The sequence below is a fragment of the Chlorocebus sabaeus genome, chromosome 5 (assembly GCF_047675955.1).
Source record: "Chlorocebus sabaeus isolate Y175 chromosome 5, mChlSab1.0.hap1, whole genome shotgun sequence".
In the NCBI taxonomy this organism is placed as follows: Eukaryota; Metazoa; Chordata; class Mammalia; order Primates; family Cercopithecidae; genus Chlorocebus; species Chlorocebus sabaeus.
In genome coordinates, this window is record NC_132908.1 from 45,032,363 (window position 1) to 45,049,785 (window position 17,423).

The window sequence follows — 17,423 nt, forward strand, 5'->3', positions numbered from 1 at the left end:
TCTTGCACAGAGATTATCTACAAAGGAAAGTTGTCGAAGCAGATAATCTCCCATAGAAAGCTATAAGGTAGACTTTGCACATCACATTCAGCTCTTATTTACTTATTAACCAAATGTTGTGACCAGAGAATAGTCTGAGGTAGGGAGTGGAGCTGAATTTTATCCACAATGGATTGAAAGGTCAACAAGAATCCACGTTCTCATTCAGAGCTATCCCAGATTCCAGAGCCCTGGGACTTCTGGGGCCCAGCATCAAATGGGTGACAAAGAGAGACATTACCTCCAGTGGGAAAACCAGGAGAAAGCATAAAATGGCAACAAATGCAGTGTATCCAATAATGAAGTAGGAAGAAATGCTGCAGATGACCAGTGATGCGCAGCTGACCAGTAATAGGGGTCCATAACACACCCCTTCAAACAGGTAGTTTACGTCACCGGTGAAGAAGCCGATGGCCTGCAAGACAGCAAGTCCACGGGCACAGGTGTCACCTCCCTGGATACCCAGAAGTGGTGGCAGGTGGCCTTCCCATGCCCTCTCCTAGCAGGAAGGCTTGAAAGGCAGGGTGGAAGAGTAGAGGCAGACACCCCAGGTTCACATCTTTCTTCTCTCTGTTTGTGTGACCCTCAACAAGTTACTTTACCACTCTGAGCCTCAGCTTCTCCATCTGTAAAGCTGGAATAATTATACATACTTTATATGGGTTTTGTGAGATTTCAATGACATAGAAAGTGTCTGCACACATAGAATGTGATCAATAAAAGGGATATTTTACTACGATTAATACTACCACTATTACTACTGCTACTGAAACCATGCCCCAAAGAGTTAAAGAAACCAGTAACTAACAGATATTCTTGAGTTTTTAGGACAGCAGTTACAGAAAGAAACAACTTGCTGAAAGTCCCTCTGCTTGTAAGATAACAGATCTGGCTAAAATCGGTAGAACCAGTATGGCTAACTAGAGTCTGTGCAGAACCAGCTTGCTAACGTCACAGCCTAAAAATTTCCACCACATGTTTCATACTAATTCCCCATGAATTTGCAAATGGGACCCAGGAAGAGACATGAAGAGATCACTGCATATATACAAGGGCTTTTCAGACCTCCCCTCTCATTCCACCAATCACTTACTAATCTCAGAATCCACTCCTTAAATCTTTCCTAATAAAATCACTGTCTTAAAGCAAGCACAAGGAGACAGATCTGGGCTGGACTCCTGTCTCCTTGTGAGCCAACTTGCAATAAAGAGCTTTTCTTTTCTCAAAAACCCAGTGTCAAAGTATTGGCTTCTAGCACATTAGGCAGTGAGCCCCTTTGCTTAATAACACCATTAATATCTATATTCCAGAGAATTGCTTCCATTCTTCACGTGATTCTATTCATTCTACTACTAATAATAATATTAATTAAATTTTCTCCTTTTTTTTTCTTTTTTGTTATAGATTCTTCTGCCTACTTCCCTCCTCCCACACGTACTGTGTGGGAGGTACTGTTATGGCTCAACGCTATATAAAAAGTAACATTTGGCCGGGCACAGGGAGGCCAAGGTGAGTGGATCGCTTGGGCCCAGGAGTTTGACACCGGCCTGAGCAACATGGTGAAACCCTGTCTCTACAAAAAGTAGGAAAATTAGCCGGGCATGGAGGCACATGCCTGTAGTCCCAGCTTCTCAGGAGGCTGAGGTGGGAGGATCACTTGAGCCCAGGAGATCAAGGCTGCAATGAGCTGTAATCATGCCACTGCACTTCAGCCTGAGCAAGAGAATGAGACCCAGTCTCAAAACAAAAACAAAAACACAAAAACTTACATTCCAAATCAGGAAATCTTTAAAGAACAATTCACTAATGTTTTCTAGAATTACAAGTCTGAATCCCTTATAAAGTGATTTGCTTTTAACTTTCACCTAAACTCCTTCTAGTTTCTAGGACGTGCCCTAGTGGGAGCCTTTAAAACTTTTAAAAGTACTTTAGGGAGCAAAAATTGGTATAGCCACTCTGAAGGGCAATTTTAAAGTATCTTTTAAAATTAAAAATTGCACAAAACTCTACGATCTGGCAATTTCATTTTTCTGTTGAGAAATATTCACACATGTTAGATGAAGCACATACAAGGATGTTCATTACAGCACTGCTTACACCAGCCAAATGCTGGAAACATCCTACAAGTTGGTGGAAAAGGATTTAAAAAGTCCACCCCAGGCCACAGCCTAAGTGGCTCACATCCATGATCCCAACACTCTGGGAGGCTGAGGCAGGAAGATTGTTTGAGGCCAGGAGTTCAAGATCAGCCTGGCAGCATAGCAAGACCCCATCTCTAAACAAAATTAAAAATTAGCCAAGCATGGTGATGTGTGCCTGTAGTCCTAGCTACTCAGGAGGCTGAGAGAGGATGATTGCTGGAGCCCGGGAGGTCAAGACTGCAGTGAGCTATGATGGCACCACTGCACTCCAGCCTGGGTGATAGAGTGAGAACCTGTCTGAGACAACAACAAAGTCACCCCAGAAGTAGTAGGTAATCTTGGGTCCTAGAGCTAAATTGTCAGAGCTCATGCCCCAGTCCTGTCATTTACTAGCTGTGCAACCATAGACAAGTTACTCCACGTCTCTGTGCCTCTGTCACCTCATCAGTGAAATGGAAATAATACTACAAGCTACTTTCTCATATTGATTTGAGAACGGTGCTAGATAACGCATATATAACACTTTATTTGGGTACATCGAAAGTACTGTAATTATGATTCAGCATCACTGAAAAAAATAATGATATGGTTTCGCTGGGTTCCCACCCAAATCTCATCTTGAATTGCAGCTCCCACAATTACCATATGTTGTGGGAGGAACCCAGTGGGAGGTAAGTCATGGGGGCAGGTCTTTCCCATACTATTCTCATGACATTGATTAAGTCTCACAAGATCTGACGGTTTTATAGGCGGGAGTTTCCCTTCACAAACTCTCTCATTCTCCCTTGTCTGCTGCCATGTAAGACGTGCCTTTCACCTTCTGCCACGATTGTGAGGCCTCCCCAGCCACGTGGAACTGTGAGTTCACTAAGCCTCTTTTTCTTTATAAATAACTCAGTCTTGGCCAGGCACGGTGGCTCACGGCTGTAATCCCAGCACTCTGGGAGGCCAAGACAGGTGGTTCATGAGGTCAGGAGATCGAGACCATCCTGGCTAATATGGTGAAACCCCATCTCTACTAAAAATACAAAAAATTAGTCGGGCGTGTTGGCAAGCGCCTGTAGTCCCAGCTACTCAGGAGGCTGAGGCAGGAGAATGGCGTGAACCTGGGAGGCGGAGCTTGCGGTGAGCCGAGATTGCGCCACTGCACTCCAGCCTGGGCGACAGAGCGAGACTCTGTCTCAAAAAAAAAAAAAAAAAAAAATCCCCCAAAAGCTATGTTCTACATTTTCTATTGGCAAAACCAACAGGAGGACACTATGTAAAACATAGTACCATTTACATAAAAATACACAAACACAAAATCCAATGCTTTTTATGGGTAACTTGCATGTGCACCTAAATGGACTTTTTTTGTTGTTTTTGAGATTGGGTCACACTATGTTGTCCAGGTTGGAGTGCAGTGGTACAATCTCGGCTCACTATGTTGTCCAGGTTGGAGTGCAGTGGTACAATCTCGGCTCACTGCAACCTATGCCTTCTGGGCTCAAGCCATCTTCCTTCCTCAGCCTCCCAAGTAGCTGGGACCACAGGCGCATGCCACCACGCCCAGCTAACATTTTGCATTTTTGGTAGAGATGGGGTTTCACTCTATTGCCAAAGCTGGTCATGAACTACTGAACTGAAGCGATTCATCCAACTTGGCCTCCCAAAGTGCTGAGATTACAGGTGTGAGCCACCGCGTCCAGTTAAATGTGCTTTAAAAGGTCTGAAGGACAAAAACCAAGTTGCCAATGGTGCTAACCTCTGGCATAGGGGAAGAAACTAGGCCTAAGGCAACTTCTATACTATTTTATTTTGTTTCCAAGGAGAATGTATTCAGATCTTTTTAAAAAATTAATTTTAGTGCAAGAGAAAGGACAAAGAAATGTTTTTAAGTAAAAAAAATTTTTTTTAATTAATTTAAAAATAAAACATAGGCTGGGAGCTGTGGCTCATGCCTATAATCCCAGCACTTTGGGAGGCCAAAGTAGGCAGGTCACCTAAGGTCAGGAGTTTGAGACCAGCCTGGCCAACATGGTGAAACCCCATCTCTACTAAAAATACAAAAATTAGCCAGGCATGGTGGCATACACCTGTAGTCCCAGCTACTTGGGAGGCTGAGGCAGGAAACCCAGAAGGCAGAGGTTGCAGTGAGCCAAGATTGCACTATTGCATTCCAGCCTATGCAACAATAGGGAAACTCCAGCTCAAAAATAAATAAATAAATTTAATTTAATTAAAATGTATAAGTAATTGCCTAGAAATCCTTACTTCAGAAATTATTTCCCTCTCCACTCTCAAATAGACCACTTTGTTTTACGCTTCTATGAAGATGTTTGAGGAAACTGGATTTTGCATACAGCAGGTGCTCAGAATACCCAGAAAGGAACCAAGCTAGGCCTTAGCACAGGGTTCCTTAGTGAGGCAGGTGATGGCAAGGGTTGAAGACCTGGACTCTGCAGCCAGGCACCATGTCCAAATTCAGGCCCCAGCACTTAGCAATCACATGACCTTGTACAAGTTACCCACCCTTTCCTTGCCTCAGTTTCCTCCTTTGTGACAATGGGGACAACAACAGAACCTGCCACACAAGAGGGATGTTAGAGAACTGATCAAGCCAATGTAAGTAATGACTTGGAGCAATGTATGGCTAAGAGTGAGTTAGGGGTTGTTACAATGACTTTCCTGAGATAAACAGGGAGATCTTTTAGCTGTCGGTCAAGTGCAGGAGGACAGTGGAGCTCAAGGCCTAATAGAAACTAATACTAATTGTACAGCTTACACGTGTCAACCACTACCCCTTGTCTACATGCTTTATATGTACAAATTCACTGAATCCTATGAGACAACAATCCTATGAGGTTGGTTCTATTATTATTCCACAGCTTCAGAGAGGCCGAACAAGTTACCTAAGGCCACAGAACCAATAAAATGGTGAACAATAATAACCATGATGATTCCAATAAATACGTAATGTTTGTTAGTGCTTGCATTTATGGAGCCCCTCTACTTGATGACAATGAATAATTCAGCAGATGTTTTTGGAACATCTGTTCTGTGTAATTCAGGTGTTGAGCCTTCTGAGAGACAGAGTGGTGAATCTGAAATGGTTTGTGTCTTTGAAGGGGGCTCATATTAGTAGGGCAGCCAGATTTGTGCAAAAAGAACTGCAAATGCTTAGCAGGGAATGCCAGTAGAGGGCTGGGTTTGGAGATCCTGTCATGGAGGAGAGGAAAACTAAACTGGGTCTTGAAGGATGAGTGGGATTTTTAAAGGGCTGGGAGTGGGAGTGACATGAGCAAAGTCACCAGGAGGTGGACGTGTCCAGTGTATTTGAGCACTGAAGGTTAGCCCAGCCTAGATGACAGGAGGAAGTCAAGCTAGGGCTAGAGGAGAGGACATGGAAAGAGATGAGACTGGGAAGGGGCTAATGCCAGATCACAAAGGGGTTTGGCTTAAAGGAAAGGAGCCAAAGCAGTGTTGCCTTTTCCAAAAATTAAGGTATCTGTTTCAATATCAAAGTAACCCACAACCCTCGAGGCAATTGGTAAACCACAGAAAAATAGAGATATCAAAATGAAATAGATGAAATCCCAGTATCCTCCATAACTATAGGTCATAAGTTGGAGTATCTTCCTCCATTTCTGTCAATGCTTGTGCGTGTTATGCTGTAAAAGAAAAGCAAGAGTAACAATGGACAGTAACAATAACCAGGCAGGTGAAAGGATTCCTTTTTTGCAGATAAGGAAATTAAAACTCTGAGATGTTACCAAAAATTGCTTTTCCCAAAAGATTTCCCTAAGCCATCAAGTCTTCCCATACTCTCACCCTCAGGTTGGCTTAGGGGATGCACTTTCCAACATGCTTCTACTTGGGATTTGTGTCATTTTGTTAAGGGGCCTATTCCCAGGGTCTAGAACATAATCTGGCTCAGAAGAGGCCTCAGTAACTATCTGGTGTGTGTGTGTGTGTGTGTGTGTGTGTGTTTGAGACAGGGTCTCGCTCTGTCACCTAGGCTGGAGTACAGCGGTGTGATCATAGCTCACTGCAGCCTTGAACTCTTGGGCTCAAGTGATCCTCCTGCATTAGCCTCTCAAGTAGATGGGACAACAGGTACATACCACCATGCCTGGCTACATTTTGTCTTTTTTTTTTTTTTTTTTTTTTTTTTTTGAGACAGGCTGTCACTCTGTTGCCGAGGCTGGAGTGCAGTGGTGTGATCATGGCTCACTGAAGCCTCAACCTCCCTGGGCTCAGATGATCCTCCCACCTCAGCCTCCTGAGTAGCTGGATCTACAGACATGCACCACTATGCCCAGCTAATTTTTTTATTTTTTTGCAGGGTTGGAAGTAGACATAGGGTCTTGCCATTTTGCTCAGGCTAGTCTCAAACTCCTGGATTCAAGCAATCTTCCCACCTTGGCCTTCCACAACTGGGATTACAAGACATGAGCCACCACAGATGGTTGATTTTTGTTTTTGTTTTGTTTTGTTTTTTGGTAGAGACAGAGTCTTTCCATGTTGCCCAGACTAGTCTTGAACTCCTGACTTAAACAACCCTCCTGCCTTGGCCTCCCAAAGCTCCTACTTGTTGAATGAATGGATAAATCCTCTCTAGTCTCTGAATGTAAGTGGCATTTCCTGCATTATTGTTGACCTGCTTTCATGACACAGAGGCAATTGTTGATGGTTATCCACACTCAACCTAGGAATTCTTTTCTTTCTCTTTCTCCTTCCTCTCCTAACCCCCTTTTCTTCTTCTCTTGGCCTCCAGGGCAGTGATGTCTGGAGGAAGCATAGGGAAGCATGGCCTGGAATAGGCGGTCCCAGCTGCTTACCTCTCCTGAGGTGATGTGTATTAGAGATTTAAACTGGATGAGCTTCTCAAAGGCAAAGGAGGAAACAGCTGCTCGGAACCTGATGGCTGTGCGCTGGTTGATGATCCAACTGCAGGAGAGACTCACAGACTTCAAACATTCGGAGAGAAAAAGGGCAAAGCAGAGTCCCACTCCATGGACAACATTCCCCGACTGCTCTTCTGAATATTCCAGGATTTTTGGTATAATCAATGTCTACAAGGAAATGGGAGTTTGGATCATTCAGACTGCCCCGCCAAACACATTTGATGTTTTGTTGCTGGAAGAAGGGTTGGGAGGTCTGATTCATGCTGGGGATTTGTTGAAGGATCAAAACTGACTAAGTACAATCCTGCCCTCAAGAAGCTTAAGGTCCAGTTGGAGGAGACTTAGGAGTTCAACTGACCCAGTTCTGAAATCTTAGGTGGTTGTCCTCATCCTAACAGGAGACAAGGGGCACACACAAAACAGTGATTTAGGAGTTAACAAAGTGGCTTTACAAAGGTGTGGGCAGAATATAGGAAATCCAACAAGGCCTGGTGGAGCACCATGGAGCTGGTGACAGCAGGGAACAGTGGCCTCCTTTGACCTAAGGGGCAAGAGCAGGAAGAGGTTCCAGGGCCCAAAAGGGGTGAGGCGCGCAGAGAGGGTCTGGACAGGAGCTCTGATCACCAGCCTCCAAGGACAAGGAGGGAGGCCGCCCAGGGAATACGTATCCTGACCTCATCTTCTCCCTCCTTCCAGTCTCCTTTTGGAATCTCCCACTGGTCAACCCTAACCAGAAGCCAAAGGGCAGTGGGGGCTCATTGATGTGATCCACACTAGGGGCACAGGGCAGGATGGAAAATGACGGAGAGTGGATCTAGAAGAGCCGGCACCTGTCACCCGACTCAGTTATCTCCATTCTGTCATCGACTGTTGTTTCTTCCTGACCTACATTCACCCCCCCTGAGCTGGTACCAGTGCCTCAGTTTTCTTCTGGGAAGATTCCCATCTCCCCTGTTGGTGCAGTCTAGGCTGGACTGTAAATCAAAGTGCCCCACTTCTTCTGGCCAACCAGTGATCATGTGACCCCAGTTGGCCAATCAGACTCTTTCTCTCATATGAGACTCTTGGGTTGAGGAACTGGAGAATGATGGGAGATAAAGCCCATTCATCCCAACCATGGTACCTGGAGAAGACCATTATTTCCTGCTACCTACATTCCCAGAGTTGCTCAGCCATTTCTCAGAGGAGCTAACATGTTCTGAGCCAGGCCATATTCTAAGTGCTTTATATACTTATCTCATTTGATGTTACCCTATGAGGCAGTTCTCCATTTTACATGCAAGGGTTTCCATAAGGTCTACACTTGAGGGTGCATGGGATTCCATGAGGAAACCAAGGCACAGAGAGCATGACTATACTGCCCAAAGTCACCCACCAGCTAAGTGGCAGGGACATGGTTTGAACCCAAGCAGTGGCTACAGGGCCACTCCTTGGTAGTTAGCCACTCCTAACCACCATGCTCTACTGTCCTCAAAAGGTCTTCACTTTCTAGACAGCAACTGAAAGACAAATGCATCTCTAACTCACGGCACGGACTTGAACATTTCACCAGTTCCATTTCTAAACCTCTGAAGCCTAGAGTCCCCCAAACCTCACCAACTCTGCCACTTACTGGCCCGAGTACACTGGCAATGCAGAAGCAGACACCCAGAAGTGCATCGAAAATCATCCTTGTTCTCTGGAACCTCAGCATCACCAGAAACACTGAAGCTTTTTCAATCCCTCGCCTTGAGACTTCTTCTTCCCAAAGGCGGTGAAGCCTTGAAAAGAGGATAATGGAACTAGTGGAATCTCTTTGCATGTGACATCCAAACATCCTAGTTCTTGCTAGCCAGTTTTGTTGCAGAAATTTTCAAACATAACAGAATAGAACAATGTAGGAATCTTCTGAGTACTCATCCCCCTTATTCCAGAATTAAAAATATTTGACATTTTTGTTTCATGTCTCCTCCCTTTGACTTTTGTTTCCTGGAGGATTTGAAGCAAATCTCAGTTAGCATATCATTTTATCTGTAAATGCTTCAGTATGTATCTCTTTCAGATAAAGTCCTTTAAAAAACCATAGCAACAGGGCCAGGTACAGTGGCTCATGCCTGTAATCCCAGCACTTTGGGAGGCCAAGGCGTGTGGATCACCTGAGGTCAGGAGTTCGAGACCAGTCTGGTCAACATGGTGAAAACCCCATCTCTGCCAAAAATGCAACAATTAGTTGGGTATGGTGGCATGAGCCTGTAATCCCAGGTACTCGGGAGGCTGAGGCAGGAGAATTGCTTGAACCCAGGAGGCAGAAGTTGCAGTAAGCTGAGATAATGCCTCTGCACTCCAGCCTGGGTGACAGAGTGAGACTCCATCTCAAAAAATACAAAAAACAAACCAACAACAACAACAAAAAAAACATAGTAACAATAAAAATAACACTACAGTCAGGCGCCTATAGTCCCAGCTACTTGGGAGGCTGAGGCAGGAGAATGGCTTGAACCTGGGAGGCGAGTTGAACCAGTGAGCCAAGATGGCGCCACTGCACTCCAGCCTGGGTGACAGAGCGAGACTCCATCTCAAAAAAATAAAATAACATAACAGCAGAGTAACAATAATTACTTAATGGCATTTAATGCCCAGTCTGTATTGCAATTTCTCTAATTATTTAAACATGTCTTTATAAAGTTAGTTTCTCTGAATCAAGATCCAAACAAGGTCCACACATTGCATCTAAAGGAGAAATCTGATAGAACTCTTGAGTTGCATTTTAATCTGTAAGCATTTCCCCTGGTCTGCATTTCTACGCCATTTATTTGTTGAAGAAACTGATTTTTATTCGTTCTGTAGGATCTTACACACTCTGAACTGGACTGATTGCATCTCCATGGTGTTGTCTAACACAATCGTTGTTCCCCTGTGCTTCCTAATAAACTGGTCATTAGACCTAAGGCTTAATGAAATCCAGAATTCAAGTCATTTGGAAAAAAAATTTAAGAGGTGATGTAGTGTACTTCCTGTTGCCTCACATCAGAAACCACATGATGTCTGGTGTCCCACTTTTAGGAATGTCGAGGGGGTCAGTGGGTTAGGGTGTGTCAGCCTGCCTCCCTCATTTTCAAGATCTCCAACACTGATGACCACTGCCTAGCGCCACCTCCACTAGTGCTGGAAAAATGATGAGTTTTCTAATTCTTCCATTCCTTCTGTATTTAGTAGTTTGGGTATATAGTGAGACCTCATCTTTAAACAAAAAACAAAAATGGAGTGATTGCAAAAGTGTTTGTGGACAGACATTGTGAGTAATGAAATTAAAAAGAGAATCAGTGAACTGGAAGAGAATGGAAGGAAGTCAGGAGATCTTGTACTCACAATGGTTAGAGAAGAACAAGCAAACTCACATTGACTTAGCTGGTTACCTATTAAGCATCAAGTGTTTTTCCAGGTACATTATTATTATTATTATTATTATTATTATTATTTGAGATGGAGTCTCACTCTGTCACCCAGGCTGGAGTGCAGTGGCGCAATCTTGGCTCACTGCAACCTCCACCTTCCGGGTTCAAGCAATTCTCTGTGTACTTTAAAAAATGAATTTATCACCTCTTTTGTTTCTTGCAACAATCCTATGAAGGACCATGAAATAAATTTATGATCCATTATTTATTAATTTTTTTTTGAGACGGAGTCTCGCTCTGTTGCCCAGGCTGGAGTGCAGTGACGTGATCTCAGCTCACTGTAAGCTCCGCCTCCTGGGTTCACGCCATTCTCTTGCCTCAGCCTCCTGAGTAGCTGGGACTACAGGTGCCCGCCACCACGCCCGGCTACTTTTTTTGTATTTTTAGTAGAGACGGGGTTTCACTGTGTTAGCCAGGATGGTCTCGATCTCTTGACCTCGTGATCTGCCTGCCTCCGCCTCCCAAAGTGCTGGGATTACAGGCGTGAGCCACTGTGGCTGGCCAATCCACTATTTTATACATAAAGACACAGGGCCCAGAAAGGGAAACTTGTCTGATATCATAGTCAGTAAGAGGTGAGATTCTGACCAATATCTGGCATTATCCAAAAAGTATTTCCTGGAACCATTTCTTTTTTTCTTACCAAATAAGTCTGAGAAGGAATGGGTCAAAGTTTACCCAGTTTCTGTACTCCATGTGAAAACATGTGCCTTCAATATGTTAAGTTGCTTTGTAAATCTCCAACATCTGGCTATAATACAACATTTCACAAACTCCTCTGACTACTGAATGCTCTTTATGGGGAGGCTCTTATGAGACTATAATTTCCAGAACACATTTGGGAACTCATTTTCCACCTGGTATCTCTCATGAAGCAGCTAGAGGTAGGAACATGAATACAGGACCTTTAAAATCACATATTCATGTTCTCCCACTTTTTGTCCTCATATTACCATGTGTGACAGCTGGTACAAGAAATTTAATCATACAACTAGTTAGCGGTGGCTTGAGCATTGGGAGACTGGGCCACTTACCCAAAGTAATACTCAGTGTCACTGTCGAATGCCTGATCCAGAAGAGAAAATCAAAACGAACTAGAAGTGGTCATTTCTAAGTTTCTTGGGACAGGCGTGGTGGCTCACACCTGTAATTCCAGATCTTTGGGAGGCCAAGGCAGGTGGATCACCTGAGGTCAGGAGTTCAAGACCAGCCTGACCAACGTAGTGAAACCCCGTCCCTACTAAAAATACAAAAATTAGCCAGACATGGTAGCAAGTGCCCGTAATTCCAGCTACTTGGGAGGCTGAGGCAGGAGAATCACTTGAACCCAGGAGGCGCAGGTTGCAGTGAGCCAAGATTGCATCACTGCACTCCAGCCTAGGTGACAGAGAAAGACTCCATCTCAAAAATAAAAATAGTGATAAAAATAAAATAAAAAATGATAAATAAATAACTTTCTTGGGTTCACAAACCTTTTGGTAAATCTGATAAGAGATGTGAATTCTTGCTCCAGAGAAAGATCTCCAGCCCGTATGTACAAAATATCCATACCATTATAGGAGATTCATGAACCCCAGGTTAAAAACCCTCACCTAGTATGAGGCCTCTTCCTACAGGAAGAGCCAAGTGGTCTGGGGTGGACCCTCCCTATCACCCTTAGGCATCTCTGGTCATCATCCCACCAAGAGATAGTCTTTAACTATTCCACTGGTTTGCCCAGCCCAGCTTCACCTTTGGACATTTTTGTCTGAGGCATCATGGACTGACAGTGGAGGGATGGTGTTCTCATCTAAGCGATTCCGAAAGCTTTGGATCATGAGCGGGGTGAGCCATGACATGGTGAGGTAGGAGAACAGACCAGCATCATCCAGGGGCTGGGGGGCAGGAAACCTAGTAGAGGGGCCACAGGGATAAGAATGAAGTCAGGATCAAGATTTTGCAAGGATGAATGATAACCATAGAGAAACACAACGAGGTCATCCAGATCTACACACAAACATGTTTTCATGACTCTTATTTGTAAGTGGAAAACCATAAACAACAAAAGTACCCATTAACTGGGGAATTATTTAAACAAAAAGAGAGAAACTATGATCTACCCATACTATAAAATGCAAATGCAAATTCAATGTAGATGTTTGGATTTTTTTTTTTTTCAATAAGGTTGTTTATATGTAGAACACAGGAAGAGTTCCAAGCAAGAGCCAAAAAAAGACCACTTGCAGATTAAAAACTCAGTAGTGGCCGGGCACAGTGGCTCACGCCTGTAATCCCAGGGCGCAGTGGCTCACGCCTGTAATCCCAGCACTTCCGGAGGCTGAGAAGGGTGGATCACCTGAGGTCAGGAGTTTGAGGCCAGCCAGGCCAACATCGTGAAACCCTGTTTCTACTAAAAATACAAAAATTAGCTTGGTGTGGTGGTGTGCATGCCTGTAATCCCAGCTACTTGGGAGGCTGAGTTGCGAGAATCGCTTGAACCCGGGAGGCGGAGGTTGCAGTGAGCCGAGATCACGCCACTGCCACTCTGGCCTGGGAGACCGAGCACGACTCGGTCTCAAAAGGAACAAAACAAAAACAAAAAAAAAGTGTATATATATATATTTTTACTTATATAAAAAAGGAAGAAAGGAGGGAAAGCAGACAAAACAGTGTAAACATTTATATCACATTGCTGATAGTGGTTGACATTGAAAAACGAGTTGGAGGCCGGGCGCGGTGGCTCAAGCCTGTAATCCCAGCACTTTGGGAAGCCGAGACGGGCGGATCACGAGGTCAGGAGATCGAGACCATCCTGGCTAACACGGTGAAACCCCGTCTCTACTAAAAAATACAAAAAACTAGCCGGGCGAGGTGGCGGGCGCCTGTAGTCCCAGCTACTCGGGAGGCTGAGGCAGGAGAATGGCGTAAACCCGGGAGGCGGAGCTTGCAGTGAGCTGAGATCCGGCCACTGCACTCCAGCCTGGGCGACAGAGCGAGACTCCGTCTCAAAAAAAAAAAAAAGAAAAAAGAAAAAAAGAAAAAGAAAAAGGAGTTGGAGTTGGCAAAGAAATAGGAAGAGAGGTTCTCATGGCTTTAATTCTTCTGTGAAACTTTTACAAACAATAAAATTGAATGCATACATAGTTAAAGATGATAAGGTATTATCTTTAAGAATGATTTACAGGCCGGGCGCGGTGGCTCAAGCCTGTAATCCCAGCACTTTGGGAGGCCGAGACGGGTGGATCACGAGGTCAGGAGATCGAGACCATCCTGGCTAACACGATGAAACCCCGTCTCTACTAAAAAATACAAAAAACTAGCCGGGCGATGTGGCGGACGCCTGTAGTCCCAGCTACTCGGGAGGCTGAGGCGGGAGAATGGCGCAAACCCGGGAGGCGGAGCTTGCAGTGAGCTGAGATCCGGCCACTGCACTCCAGTCTGGGCGACAGCGCGAGACTCCCTCTCAAAAAAAAAAAAAAAAAAAAAAAAGAATGATTTACAAATACCAAAAATGATTAAATTAGGGTGTTGGGATTATGTGTCATTTTTCCACTTTTTTTTTTTTTTCAAAATTGCCTCTAAGGTTATGTGTTTCAGTGGGAAGAAAATGCAATTTGAAAAGAGACTTGAGGAGAAAGATGGGAAGATGAACATGCCGAACTTATAAGATTTCTTTTGAGGGTAGGGGAGAGGGGCTATGACATCTTTTCTCCACCCTTTTATATCCTGTGTTCTCCACAAGGCTGGCCACATGCCCTTGCCAGGGATATTGGAGCAAGGAGCGGGTGAGGGGAGGGCAAGAAATTGTACTATTTGTGATCACAAAAGACAGGGCAAGACCTATGAACTAGTGCTAATATCTCAAAGCCCCAACAGAAACAATATATTTATCTAAGATGAGGTTACCCAGGTGAACAAAAGTACCAAGGTTCTTTTTTCTTGGTGGAGATAACATAATTCAGTATGGTAACAATGCAACCAGTATGGACAGAAGCTTAGAGTTTAAAAATGGGAAAACAAATGCAGTTTGTTGATAGATAAAAATCTTAGAAAACATGTTGAAGAGAAGGAGAAATTGTAAACACAAAATGAACTTTTGGTGATTAAACACTGAAGAGTCAGACTAACAGAGCGTTAAGATCTTGTCAATAAATAACAAATAGATGAGCGTGTGCATTCTTACCAGCGTGATTCTGTAGGGGCCCCTGAAAGCAAGGCGGTATTAAGTTAGAAAGCAACTTGGTCCTAAATTATAAAGTATTTCTATGTTGCTTTAGTATTTATTACAATAAAAACGGTTTGAAATATATTCTTTATGCATAAAATACCCTGCTAGAACCATTACTGCTAGGAAAAGAAAAAAACAACTCATATTAAATGGCTGTTTCTGCTATGGATGATATTTTAAATTGAAAAGTTCACTTTAAATTATTTTTACAGGGAAGACTGTTTTCAGCTATTTTTATATTGTACATAGTCTTTATGTAATCTACTAGCATACGTTTTGTTGACTGTTTAATGACTGGATATGTTCCACCAACTTTTGAAATAAAAACCAATGTTTTATACTTGTACATAGTTTTAAAGTCTATTAAAATTGGCCGGGTGCAGCAGCTCACATCTGTAATCCCGGCACTTTGAGAGGCTGAGGCAGGTGAATCACCTGAGGTCAGGGGTTCAAGACCAGCCTGGCCAACATGGTAAAAACTGTCTCTACTAAAAATATAAAAATTAGCCGGGCATGGTGGCAGGCACCTGTAATCTCAGCTACTTGGGAGGCTGAGGCAGAGAATCACTTGAACCTGGGAGATGGAGGTTGTAGTGAGCCCAGATCACACCACTACAATCCAGCCTGGGCAAGAGAGTGAGACTCCATCTCAAAAAAATAAAAATAAAAAATAAAACAAACACAATTTTCTTGTGACTGTTTTCTGTTAAAAAAAGAAAGCAATTTGGCGATGATTACATTAAACTATGATTGATTCAGGGGGTATACATTGAATTTCTTTCATTCTTAAATGTAAGGTTAACAGCCTAGGGTCTTCCTGTGGCTCCTGGTTACTCCTATAACCAAGGCCAGTATCCTTAATGTGACCTTTGAGAACCTGTCTGATCCGCCTTCCTCTGCAGCCTCACCTCATGCCACGCCCACATCACACAAGACTCTCCAGTGACACTGGCCTCCTTCTTTCTCAGTTCCTGGACACATCATGCTGTGTTCCTTGCCCCTCCAGGCAAGGCTGTCCCAGAGGCTGTTCCCTGAACATTCTTCTCCTACTCTTGCTTAGGAAATTCTTGTTCTCCCTTTAGGTGTCACTCAGCTTAAGCCACTCAGAACCTATCAAGCTGTCATGGTTGTCCCTCAACACTCGCATATTTCTTCACAGCACCTTCCTTGAACAGTTTGTAATCACGTCATGCACAAGTCTATTTGCTCATTGTCTTTGTCTCCCATGTGAGGTCCCTGATAGCAAAGATCACGTCTGTTTGCTCACTGTTCTTCCCGTGTGGTGTAGCGCAGTGCCTGGCACATGTAGGTGCTCAATGATCCTTTCTGAATGAATAAATAATGAATGAATGGCTATGACGATGTGCCTTCCTGATGTGCCTCAGGCTGCTCTGAAGGGTTTTGGTTGTGTAGGGACATAGTTATGCAACCTACACCAGAGGTCTATTTGGCAGGGTTAGGGATCATTGACCTGGTGGATACAGCTCTCCCCAACCACCCCCATCAGGACTCACCTTGGCTTGGGGCGGAAGGGAATCATGGTTCTCAAGGCAGCATCATACTTCCCCCACGGTGGGACAGTTGCCCTCCCCGAAGCCTCCGGATTTCTCTCTTGCTGACTCCAGGGGTCATCTTGGAGAGTGTAGGTTTTCTTGGAAAGGAAAAACAAAAGAGCATCAGTTTCAAAACTCATAAATTCTGTCCTGAGGGAATGTTGGACCAGATGCCCATGGAGAGATGGATTTTTCTATATCCTGCTTCCTAAAGAAAGGCTTCCACACTGGGAGTAAGCAGGGGGCCTAGAGTCAGAACAAGTAGGTCCCAGCACTTGCTCTGCCCCACATTTGCTGAGTGAGTCTGGCCAAGTTAAAGAGGTATCTTTGGATTTTTATCTGACAGTAAACAATTTAGACAGGAATAAAGGGTGTCATAGTTAGTTACCCGCAGAATGAGGGACCAAGCCACTCTTTGAGGGTAAATCTACTAAAAAGAAACCAACAAGTAGAAAAGCAAATCCTAAAATATTATATGTTTCCCTTTTGACAACTAAAATAAAAGGACAGGTAATTTTTAGGACTTCATATAGAATACATAATATATTCTATATAAAATAATACTATTTTAAAAGCACAGCAAGGATTGACAGAAAGAGGCTCAGAATAGTGGTTACATCAGGTAGGAAGGGTTGGGGAATGAGATGGGGGAAGACCAATTGCTGCGTCTGATTGTCAAGGTCCAAGTTGATATGTTGGTGATGAGTTTGCAGATGCTTATTATTATTATTATTATTACGAGTAAATGCATAGATAAGTAGGTAATAGGTGACAGATAGATATAGAGATAGATACAATCTAATCTCTATACAATCTTATGCATAGAGATATGCATAAACCATGAAGGTGTGCCATGATGACGGATTATAATTGATCTAATTGTGGAAGCCTGAGGTCCATTTGAAAAAAATCAAGAGTAGCTGGGTGGGGTGGCTCATGCTTGTAATCCCAGTGCTTTGGGAGGCCAAGACAGGAGGATTGAGGCCAGAAATTCAAGACAAGTCTGGGCAACATAGGGAGACCCCCGTTTCTGTGAAAAATTTAAAAATTAGATCAGTGTGGTGGTATGTGCCTATAGTCCCAGCTACTCAGGAGGCTGAGGTGGGAGGATCATTTGAACCCAGAGGCTTCAGTGAGCTATGATTGTGCCACTGTACTCTAGC

At 43.9% G+C, this 17,423-nt stretch overlaps 1 protein-coding gene across 1 annotated transcript in view; it reads right to left on the reverse strand.

Moving 5' to 3' along the window:
• ABCC11 (ATP binding cassette subfamily C member 11) overlaps nt 1-17,423 on the reverse strand; it is a 64,700-nt gene that overhangs the window by 46,678 nt on the left and 599 nt on the right. The window contains exons 2-6 of the mRNA XM_007992369.3: nt 16,222-16,358; nt 12,232-12,390; nt 8,679-8,826; nt 7,001-7,234; nt 281-454 (exon numbers count right to left, since the gene is read on the reverse strand). Coding sequence (XP_007990560.3) covers nt 281-454; nt 7,001-7,234; nt 8,679-8,826; nt 12,232-12,390; nt 16,222-16,358 — 852 coding nt within the window. The remainder of the gene's footprint in view (nt 1-280; nt 455-7,000; nt 7,235-8,678; nt 8,827-12,231; nt 12,391-16,221; nt 16,359-17,423) is intronic.